Source organism: Hibiscus syriacus, unplaced genomic scaffold (genome assembly GCF_006381635.1).
Source record: "Hibiscus syriacus cultivar Baekdansim isolate YM2019G1 unplaced genomic scaffold, ASM638163v2 tig00110557_pilon, whole genome shotgun sequence".
In the NCBI taxonomy this organism is placed as follows: domain Eukaryota; kingdom Viridiplantae; phylum Streptophyta; class Magnoliopsida; order Malvales; family Malvaceae; genus Hibiscus; species Hibiscus syriacus.
In genome coordinates, this window is record NW_024062780.1 from 1,150,194 (window position 1) to 1,161,763 (window position 11,570).

An 11,570-nucleotide genomic window follows, 5' to 3' on the forward strand; every position below is an offset into this window, starting at 1 on the left:
CGGTGTGATATCTGATCTACTTATGTTGCAGTGAAGAAGAACTTCCTCCCAAACCCTTTTAGTGATGAACAAGTAATATTGTTTTTTAACTTTATTATTTATTAAATGAAAATCCTTTTAAGGTCAAATTAATGTATTAATATCTATCCAAAAATAAATAAAATAAACCCATCTGTTGGGTTAAATTCAGGCCTTATGGGCCTCAAACTAAACCGACAAAAGGGACATTTTAGGAAAGAAAATGTAATAAATGCGCAAAATGTAGGCATATCCCTTTAGCTCAGTCAACGGCTACAATGCTCGTTTTCTGATCAAAATCACATAGATGCTTAACTCCACGACCGACAGGTCTCTGTATCTCTGACATCAAGCACTCCTTCTAGGCTCATGTGCTCGTGGATGCTAATAATATATTCAACTTTAAGTCTCTCTCTTCAATTGGGATTCCTTTCGTTATAGTCTCAGTTCACGATATGCCAAAAGTCACGCAAATGGAAAGTCTGACCGGAAACGATGTGTTATTGTGCTTTGCACTGCAAGCTATGGTTCTCGAGACTGCCATTGTTGTTACTAAGTCCGTCGCTTGGTTGCTCACGATGGTCTAATTTTCTTTTATTTTCTCTATTTAATTTACCCTCAATTGTGAAGTTGCTATTTAATTTTAATGGTAGTTGCTTTTATGCCTTATAAGGATTTATTTATTCTTTCTTGAATTTATTTGGAAATTGACAGCTTTTATATGATAATTTGATTGCATTGTTCTAGAAATTAGAAGTGTGCAATTTTCAGGTTCAATGCTGTTTTTGTTTTTAATCTTTTTGAGGCTAGGGATTTTGTTACTTTGCCTAATAGCTTGTGCAAAAGTATATAGTAGGATGTTAAGGAAGAATTTGGTTAGGATCTTTATAGAGGGGAAGAGAGTAAAAGATATAATGAGTGTTTGGTAGCATTGGTTTATTTAATATGGAAGTTAATGCAATCAAGAGTAAACTGCTACTTTTCTAGATCTAAGAACAATTTCAGTGTGTTGATTGCCTTTTTTTTGTGTTCTGGTACAATAATGTTTGCTTGTTTGTCATTTGGTCTAAACATATATTTTTTGTGTCATATGGCAATGGGAAATTTAATTTTTCCTGTTGTTGAAGTTGTGTCCTTTGATGTGATAACCTGGGTGCTTATTACACATTGCTCTCAAACTGCACCCAGGAAGAAATCTGGTTTTCTTCCCAGCAAGTGTTTGGTGTTTTTTCCAGATGGGAACTCTGCCTAATGGAATTGATATCCACTTGAAAGAGCCTGAAGCAAATGGAGGGTTAGTTGCTCTCTTTTTCCTCTTTCCTAACATGTTCTTGTTCTCTTTTTGTTCCGTGGGATGGGAAAATTGACTAATTTGCTTTTGCAGGTTTCCGCTTGCTCAGCTTCTTGCAGTGAGAAAACCTAGTCCTGAGAACAAGGATGCCAGTGACACAGAGGACGATGATGAAGACGAAGAGGAAGAAGCAGTGGATGATCAAGATGAAGATGCAAACGACGAGGAGGATGCTTCTGGTGAAGAGGAAGGAGATCCTGAAGATGAACCCGAGGCCAATGGGGAAGGTGGCGGTGGAGATGAGGATGATGATGATGACGGTGGTGATGATGATGACGGCGACGGCGATGATGACGACGAAGAAGAGGAGGAAGAAGAGGAAGAGGAAGAGGAGAAAGAGCTTCAGCCACCGGCTAAAAAACGAAAATGAGCTTGAATCTCTTGTTCTAGTAATTTATTGTCTTGCTGAGGTTAGGGGTATGGTGTAGTGGGAAGCTAGAATGGGCTGATTCAAGTTACGGTGGGTGTCTGTCTAAGTTAGAGTAGAGAACATTGTGACAGTTCCGGAAATCAGACTTGTTTGATATTTCCTAATATACAGTTCTAGCATCATTATATAATCTCTTTTGCGTTTCTTTTCTACTTACTATTATTTATGACTTCGATTCTTCAGGCTTACATTTATGCATGACCAGCTTAAAAATGACACTCCTATCTGGTTGTTTCCAACCATGCTCCGGCATACGACTTTTTGTTAATTCCAAGATTCCAACCGGAGGCTTGGTAATTTTGGATTAATATGTAATGTTTTTTCCCCCCGGAAAAATGGGGTGGAGGGACGAAAGGAAGAAGACTCTACCTGATCTTTGACCAACTAAATTCATTCGGGGAGTAAAGTCCCAACTGATCTTTTTCATATGTCCGCTGCTGCTGCTTGTAGCCTTGATATTTTTCATGTGGTTAGTAAAGTTGCTTATGCATCTAAAGTTTACCATACTAGAGAATTCTGCAAAGCTAGCAAAATCTTGCAACACAGCCTTCAAATGGACAATTCCCCTCATAACCCTCTTCCGTGTTGTCCGTTTTTTGCTCTGATTTTGAACCGTCTTCATTAGTAGTTCCATTTTCATCCACACTGGCTTGCTTTTCTGATATCTGGAATTTCACCAGCTTCTCAACCAACCCTGCTTCAAGCATTGCTTCAATGGCTTCTCTTCTGCCATAATACGAGATTTCAAGTAATCGCCACGTTTTCTGAGCTTAAAAGGCTTATAATTCTTGGGATTTCTTTGTGTGTTTCTAATTCATCAACCAAAGGGATTCTGATAAACTTAATCAGTAAAGAAAGAACTCGAATTCTAATCGAGCATGAAGAGTCGCAAAGCAAAAGTTCGAGAATCGAGAATATTTTGGCTTTCAAAATTAAATCTTGAAAATGAATATCAAAACCTTGTGATAAACGATTCTCAAACTCAACCAAAACATTCACTTTCTCATCCTCATCAGCTGAACTTTCAAGTGTTCCCACAAGGTTTTGATCGCTTTCTCGACCGAAATAGGCTCGGATTTCGGTCTCTATTGCATAAGCAACTTGGTAAATCTTGTAGTTGATGATTTGGCGTCCGAGGATGCAAGGGAGGCTATGACCCTGGTATTTTTGGAGCTTTTCAAGGTGAGTTTTGTGGTTGCAAAGCATCTGAGAGAGCTTGAAAAGATTAGGGTGGTCATCAAAAGCGACGCTCTCATCCTTTTCGAGGTCCAAGAAACGTTCGACGGTGGACTGGGGTTCATGTGATGAAAAAAGGGGGCTTTTCTGCAGATCTTTCGAAGCTTTTTGGAAGGATTTTAGCAGCGAAAATAAGTGCTGATCGTCTTGGTTTGATGTTTCCTCCATTTTAGCAGCTCGTTTGCAGCATGTGGTGTGAGGGGGGAAGGGAGAGAACCAAGCTAAACGAGGGAACCCTCTCCCAACTAACAGTCCAAAGATATGATTATAATTATGACCAGACCTTCAACTAATATTGATCAAGGCTAAAACCTAATGTCGATGAACGTGTGCCAGAATCTTCTTCTGTCTCTGCACACATTCCAGTTTCCATCAAATTTGTTGTTTGTGAATTAGTGGTCTAGCTGATGGCCGTGGGCCAAGCTCAAAATTTGGTGGCTGCTAAGCTCAATTTTCTTACGCATTCTAATAGTTTGCATTCTAATAGTTTAAGCTTCAATGAAATTCTTGAAAAATGATCCCTTTAAATTACTTGTTCGAGTATTAAAAGAGTGTTCCCATGTTTTATAGGTTAAACTACATATTTAGTCATCTATCTATTTTTGAGGTTTTATTTGGATCATTTAACCATTATTGAAATGCTTAGCATGGTTCTCATCATTCCAACACTCATCTAAAATATAATCAGACTAGTCGTTTCATCAAAACTTTTTGCATCTTAAACATAAAAGAAAATTGATGAAGATCGATTTAGTTTACACAGCAAGCATTTTATTCATCGGTGCCGGGGAAGGAGACGTCGGTGTTCATTGTGTATCACAGTCACGGAATAAAAGCTGAGGGCTCCATTTTAGATGGAGATTAAGCTTTCCTGATTTAGCACCATCTATTGGAAAACTCTCTTGAAACTCCCCTTCCAATAACACCCTTGTCATTGTCATCGCTATTCTTCCGATTTTTTCCTGCAACACACGTTTGATTAAACCATTGTCACGAAGCTTTTAGCTATTCATGGTTACATTTACCTTCCTAAAAGTGTCATGGTCCAAGATGTCCAAAATTAACATTTCATGCAATGCATCCTCCACTACAAAGTCGAATGTCTGGTTCCACATAGGATTCAAGGTCTCATTAGCTACCTGAGAAAAATTAAGGGAAATGAAGCTGAATTTGCATGCCAAAAAGGCACAACCAATAACAAAAAGAACACTAAAAAAAGCTCACCCTTGTCTTAGCTTTTGCCTCAGATTTCTTCATCGTGAGGACGACAAAAGGGTCTGTCTTTCCATTAAGATCAACCGGCGGCAAGTTTTCACCTGATATAACTATCACTGATAGTACTCCTCTAACAATCACCTCTTTTTTCTTTTGAGCCGCTTTTCCGGGATCGATACCCTCCAATTCGATATTCGAAGGTTTAAGGGCCTTTTCCAATGATGTCAATGAGTAATCATGGTTAAATGGGTTCTTCAAGCTGCTGTCTGTGCCAGAAGGGTTGAAAAGGAGCTCAAGCTGCACCTGTTCGAAAGAATTCATGAAATTTATCAGCAACTGCAACATTCAAGTTGGTTAGGATCATGCCAAGTGTTAATATCATCAACTGGGATACCTACCTGACCCCTGTATTTATTATCTCTTTGGACCACCAAATCCTTGACCAGCTTCAGCCATACTTCCTTCACTTTACCAGGCTCAAGGTCCTTTAATGGAAATTGAGCACAGCCAAGGAGTTCAGAATCCTGAACTCCTTCATCATCAAAGACTTTTACAGTCAAGTGTTGTGTGGAAACATCTTCTACAATGAACTCAAAGTGCTCATTCCAAATTGGATTCAATTGATTGCCCTGAATAACTAAAGAGTTAGAAAACATAAATCCTTGAAAAGGAGATCATATGCATAAGAAAGCATGTATCTTACAATGGTTTTACTGGTTTTCGTTTTATCTGGAAGTGGACGTATAAATAAGACAGCAAAAGGATCAGATTTCCCAATGATGTCCTTATTTGTTAGTTCCTTGGCTTGCACAAGCTTCACATCTAATATTCCAACTGGTTTCAGCTCCAGAAAACTGGTGAAAGGGTTAAGGGTGTTAATCACAGAAAAGCAAGAGCCGGTTACCAGGAAGATTAATGATTGCAGGTTCTTAAACTCTTCAATAACATTGATCTGAAGACAAATCAACAGTGAATTTATCGTAGAAAGAACATGGCAACCTTAGCATACCTGTAATCCCCAGGTATTATTTGTACAATATTCCTAACAGGCCATGTTATAGAATCTTCAATAGCATTCCTAATTGTCTCCTGTGAGTACAGAACTGTAAGATCAGTTCATCAGAATCACATCTCATACTCTCAGTGGTTGAAGAAATTCAATGCAAATAATACTTCTTTATGCAAACTACTTTACATATTTATGAAATACTAGCTCACAAATGATTGCTAATAAAAAGGGTTGTTCTCTTCTATCTTGGAAAATCTACCACAGATTTTGCACTTCTTTAATTTGCCTCCATGATTTATAAACTAAGATGCATATTTTTCAAGTCAATATATAATAACAGAGAAATATATATATAAAAGCAATGAGAAAAAGGCTTCTCCAAACCTCAATTGCATCAGAAACTCCTGGTATTGATGATAGATCACCTCCAACAACTTTAAGTGTAAAATCAAGAGCTCTCTGCAGGAAGAAGCATTCCAGGAAAACATGATATCAATGTAAAAAGTAAATTCATTGAGATATCTATCATTGATGAGTTATTTTGTTATAGCATATAATGTTTTGAGCTTGTCTTTTTCCGTAAGTCGTGAAAGGAGAACAACCGTAGTGGTAATGTTAACAAGAGACGTGATAGTTACCTTCTCTTTCAAGGAATAGGCAACAGCTCCAAAACAAGGAAACTGATCAACAAGTGGTTTGAAGATTAACCTGAAAACCCCAGTGAACCCAATATCTTTTACCTAAATGAACAAGTTAAAATCAGGAGATATTAACCAAGAAGAAGGGGTTTAAGTCAAATTCATTTAACACAACAATCAAGAAAGGAAATTTTGAGCATGAGCAATATGTAAAGGCTACTTGCACGGGCAGGGTAACACCGAGTTTGGTGTTGATATTAAGGACGATGTTCGGGTTACCATCCCACTGCATATCCATCTCCATTGTGATTCCATCAGCACCACTTTCACTCTCAATAATGGAAATACCTAATGAATATTCACAATATTTCAAATTTTGGGAGATAAATCTAATTCACTGATACACTATATATTTTCCTTTTAAAATAAACCAAAGCTCTAATGTACAAGAATGTACCTGTAAATTGTGGTGCAACCGTACCAAGAGTCAGCTTGTCAAACTTCATGGACGATAAGATAGCTGGTGTATATTGTTCCAGAACTGGCTCAACACTCGCTCTTATTAGCTCCGATGCTGCCTATACCATCATAGGGAAAAGGTATAAAATACTTCTCGTTTGCCCCCACATATATATGTAAACCAAAAACTAAACAAATTACCTCGTCGACCGATGGCCAAATCTTTTCAAGTTGGACATTAAGCCAAACTAGCTGTATTAATGAAGAAACCTGTATTAGTAGAGACTCAATGATAACAACGAGAGAGATATAGATTTGATAATGATGGATCTAACCCACCTTCTGGCGCTGAGAGAAGACAACCCAAGGCGGATAAAGCTGGCGCGGTAGGATTTTTCTTGAATCTTGCACCGTCATCCTCGCAAATGCAGCAACCGTCCTTGCCTAGCATAATGTGTCACCATAACACATTAGGAAATGCACGTTCGGAAAAGAGAAGGAAAAAAAAAAGCCGGTAAAAAGCTGGAATTTTGATGCATATGAAATGGGAATACCAGAAAAGCACGACGAGTGGACCGGATTTTAGCATATTTAGCGAAACTAATGATCAACCCAATACCAATGGAGAAACCAACGAACATACCGAAAAGGAAACCCATGATTCTCTTTGGTTTTCGTTGGAACCCCCGATAATAAGATTATGAATCTTGGTGAAAAATATCATCGGGTTTTGCTTTTCCCCTGGGATTTTCTTTTCAAGGCATTGAAAGAAATAGAGCCTTTTCCTAGTGAGGGAAAAAAAACGAGAATTTTGGATCGGGGTGTTGTCAGTTATAGTTGGGGAACTACGATCTACGAAAACGAGTTTGATTTAGTCTCAAGTAACGATCAAGCAATGTACTTTCTGATCTAGAAAGGGGTAATTATGACTCAAACTGACATGGATGAATTGAAAACAAATATCATTATATTAGTAATGTAAAAAAAATGGCGTTACTAGAAACCTATCAACCAATTTTAACGGTCACAAAAGAAAATATTATTATTTTTAGGTTAAGAAATTTATGAACATTTTAAGCTTTTTCCTTAAAAGATAAAAAGTATCGAATATTGCACAATACGTATCGATATTTTCGAGATAGTTGTAATCTTCCACTTCTTCATTGTTTTAACTTATCGATACTAATATTCAAAGTATCGATATTCTAAAATTTGAACTGTGACATTCTGGGGTGCAATCGTATCTATATATCAAATCGTAATACTTTAGGCACAATCGCTTTTATTTTTTAAAATGATAATATTCCAGATTGCAACGTGTCCCATAACACTCTGGGCGCAATATATTATATTAATACACAAGTTGACATTACAAGTCGCAACCTATTTACTTTAGAACTGTGATGTTTTGGGGTGCAACCATTTCTATTTTGCCTAATCGTAATACTTTGTGCTCTTAACCTATTTGATTGTCGTGCGGAACGCCAAAGCTCCATCGGCTACAACTTTCATAATATTTTATGCGCAATCACTTATATTTTTTTAAAAAATTATAATATTCTAGATTATAACGTGATTCTAGAACTTAATTAATTTAAATCCATCACGTTATTTAAAACTTGTTATGTTGCTCCAAGTCATATTATTCTGGTTCTGAGTTAAAATATTGTAGGTCACACCTTTAACCTATAACCTTTTTTACTGGTCACGTCGTTAATTAATCTTATTTTAGGCGTCGTACTCCAGAACCTCGTATGAAAGTCATGAGAAAACATTTTACGTTAAATCAATCTTTTAAGAGATTTGACATGTTCCACATGATATTACTCGTAATATAAAGACCAATGGAAGACTCGTGTTATTATTAAATCTTCAATTAAAACTTATTTGAATTCCAAATCCTGAACATTCTGTTGGAAATATTGATCGCAAAATCACACTGTTAGTACTGATAGGAAAAATAAAAAAAATGAATAATTTGATCGTTGTAAATCGTGTCACAGTAAACTACTGTCTTAGAAACGAATTCACTCCAATATATGTAATAGTTGCATCTGGCGGATCGTTCTCGAGGTTAACACGATCGCTTTGAATTTCATACATGCAGAACCGAAGTGGACTGCTGGTGGTACTGCTCATCGCCGGAAAAAATCAGAAACTTTGAGAGAGCTTAGAGATGTTTGAGTGAATTACTGATTTGAGAGTGATATGAAACTCTCTATTTATAGGCTTGGTTTAGGGGTAAATTCATCAACAGAAAAATCATGTATAAATATGATTAATTTCTGAATTAATCTCATGTTTGAAACTGCTGAAATTAAACGAATGAATCTGGACTCTTACCCGTCCAGATTCATGTATTATTTTTCAGTTGTTTGTAACCTTTGTAATTACTCATGTAACTGGTGTAATTACACTTGTAACTGGTGTAATAAACAGTCCTTTATTCACTCTGAACAAGGCTAAAAAACCATCCAAGTACATTCAAACGTTTACAAATTAAAATTTAGAAATTGTTTGCTTGAATTTTAAATATAAATTTGAACAGTTTAAGCAGCCTATAAATATCAGAAGTATTTCACATTTTCTACATTTGTTCTTTTAGAGAGAAATTCCTCACGAATTTTCTCTAAAAAGATAACAACCACACAAATATAAGCCAAGTTAAAAAGAATGACGATAATGACAATGCATGAGAAGCCTTCCTTTTCTCTATCACTCAACAAATGAGTGCAGAATGAAAACCTTAAATACCCAATCCTAAGGTATTTTCAACTCTATGTGAGATTGAGCATTATTAACATAGTCATAGGTGGTGGTGGGGTTGTAGGGAATAACCCATGATCATGTGGGATGGTATGCGGACTCATGAGAGGACTGCCTTTACGCTGCTGGAGGGCATGGATTTGCCTCGGCCCTTCCTCTTCAATCCTAGATAACGTTTCCAACTCTTTCATAGACAGTGCTTCCAGACCGGCACCATAAAGCGGGACATGTCGTGACATTTCTTCCTGAAGTGAGGCCTCGAGTGTGTGAATGTATTGCTGCACAGACAACAAAATACATTCACTTACACTTCCTCAGCAGAGCTCTCAACTTTCCATGACAGCCCGAAAAAGATGATTCAGATGCAAACTAGAAATCTAGAAGCAAAATCGATAGATAATGGCAAGCTCGGTAGTATAGTATAATCGATTTTCACCTAGCTACCTGGTCCTGCTCTTAATTTTCCGGCTTTTCACCTTCAGTTTGCCCAACTGTTTTTGTCAATCTACGAACTTTATCCTCAGGCGACTGACGAATTTCAATTTCTTCTCGAGTCACATTTTCTGTGGCATACCGTTTCAATTCTTCATCAAATCTTCTCCGTTCAGCTTCAACAGTCTTCAATCTTTCAGCAAGAGCATTCTTCTCCTTTACTACCCTCTGCCAAACGCATAGCTTGTTGTTAGATAAAGCGGTAAGATAGCCATCAACCGAAGCCAGTCAAGAGAAAAAGAGTGAAGAGGCAACACATCAAACATCAAACATCAAAATTACCTTTAATTCGTTAAGGTACGAAGATGGGACAAGGGAGAATGAGACGCCTTTATTTTAGAAGGAATGAACGTAACTTGGCCTTTTCTACTATCATATTAGAAATTTTTGGCATTTAATGCCACGACTGTAACACCCTACACCAGTACAGCATACAATCGACCAATGAAAACGCCACACAGAACTAATGGAGTGGCTAACCCAAATCTTTCTTTATCATACCCAAAGGAAAACATTCATTAATAATTAATTGCGATAAAATAGACAATAACTTTCATGCAAAACAATTTAAATGTACATACCATAATTTAAAATAAGTTACGACTGGGTTACAAATATACATGCCCTATAAGAAGAAACCGAGACATATTTTGCTCCGAAAATCTGAGTATGGATCTACTCTGCACAAAAGTTCTTCAAGTACTCCACCTAAGAATCTGCGTAAGGAAACAAATTCCAAATGATGAGCTAACTAGATCAGTGCCACACTAACAACTAAAACAGGGGTTCATTTATAACATGCTCAAACAACTGATAAAAAAGTATAATGAATCTATTTAATCTGAAACATTAGTGAGTATCCTTGTGATACTCACTCTCTATGTTATGATAGACATCATGGTGCGGCTGAGGGATATTTACATCTCAGAGCTCACACACCTCTCTAGTCTACTGAGGATGTGGCTCACAGATTCTTTGCATCGGATATCACACCCTCGACTAAAGGATATCCAGACTGATTATATACTGCGACACCCTGAACTAAAGGAACTCGGGTCTCCGATTCGTTTCCCGATCATCAAACAAGGTTAGTCTTATTTATCCCTGCTTTATCTCGTTTTTATGTTTGATTAAGCGTTATTATTGTTTCCACTTGTAATCTTATCTAAGAGTAATTATAGAATTCTTGGGAACCTCATTTCTTTATTACAAACCCCTGAAAATCTTTAACTTAAAATGTACATTGGTATCGATACTGAATTCTAAGTATCGATATTTTTCCTTAAATATTGATATTTTACCCTATTATTACAAGCTTTACAAAGAATAGTATAGACACTCGCCGAGCCTAGTATCGATACTTCCAAGCTAGGATATTGATACTAAACGGGGTATCAATACTAAATTTGAATTTGATGTTTTGAAAATAATCTCAGTATCAATACTTCTACACTGGGTATCAATACTCTCAAGAGTACCGATACAAATTTTAGCTCCGATGTTTCCAAAAATTCCTCAGTATCAATACTCTTTCAAGGAGTATCGATACTTCCATTCAAACGAAGTCAATTTTATACTTCCTGAAGAACAGTATCAGTAATGTTCTTACAATACTGATACTCCTGCTCGTAAAGACCTTATTTAGGCTCGAAATTTACACCCAAACTCACCCACATTGCTACAATGAGGTTCTCAATTATTATTAATGTTTTATGTGATTAATAAGGGTCACAAATAAGGCTTCAAAATATGCTTATAACATAAAACATTGAATCTACCATTAACATGCTCATCAATCTAAAACTTGCAATATGGAGCTTAATTTAAAGCTTGAAAGATGATTATTCACAATCTTACCTTTACTCAATCAAACTAGAATTAGAATACTTAAAATCTCTACTTAAGAAAGGAAGAGGAAGAGAAGAAAATGGAAGGAAGAAGAAGAAGAGTATGGTA

The 11,570-nt window shown here is 36.7% G+C and overlaps 2 protein-coding genes and 1 pseudogene across 2 annotated transcripts; 1 reads left to right on the plus strand and 2 right to left on the minus strand.

Moving 5' to 3' along the window:
* Positions 1-279: 279 nt before the first annotated feature.
* Positions 280-1,925, plus strand: LOC120132142 (phosphopantothenoylcysteine decarboxylase subunit VHS3-like). Its single transcript, XM_039148964.1, has 3 exons — positions 280-599; positions 1,254-1,312; positions 1,403-1,925. Exons 1-3 carry the CDS (start codon positions 474-476, stop codon positions 1,737-1,739), a joined length of 522 nt encoding a protein of 173 aa, XP_039004895.1. The 5' UTR covers positions 280-473; the 3' UTR covers positions 1,740-1,925.
* Positions 1,926-3,841: 1,916 nt separating this feature from the next.
* On the minus strand, positions 3,842-7,037 carry LOC120132094 (synaptotagmin-4-like). The gene is made up of 13 exons (XM_039148927.1): positions 6,911-7,037; positions 6,696-6,800; positions 6,558-6,608; positions 6,355-6,475; positions 6,118-6,245; positions 5,898-5,999; positions 5,644-5,718; positions 5,260-5,339; positions 4,954-5,104; positions 4,649-4,879; positions 4,260-4,553; positions 4,061-4,174; positions 3,842-3,997 (listed from the first exon to the last, which is right to left on the minus strand). The coding sequence occupies exons 1-13, from the start codon at positions 7,013-7,015 to the stop codon at positions 3,842-3,844; spliced, it is 1,713 nt and encodes a 570-aa protein (XP_039004858.1). The 5' UTR covers positions 7,016-7,037.
* A 2,096-nt stretch (positions 7,038-9,133) lies between these two features.
* LOC120132095 lies at positions 9,134-11,290 on the minus strand (annotated as a pseudogene).
* Between the last annotated feature and the right edge of the window lie 280 nt (positions 11,291-11,570).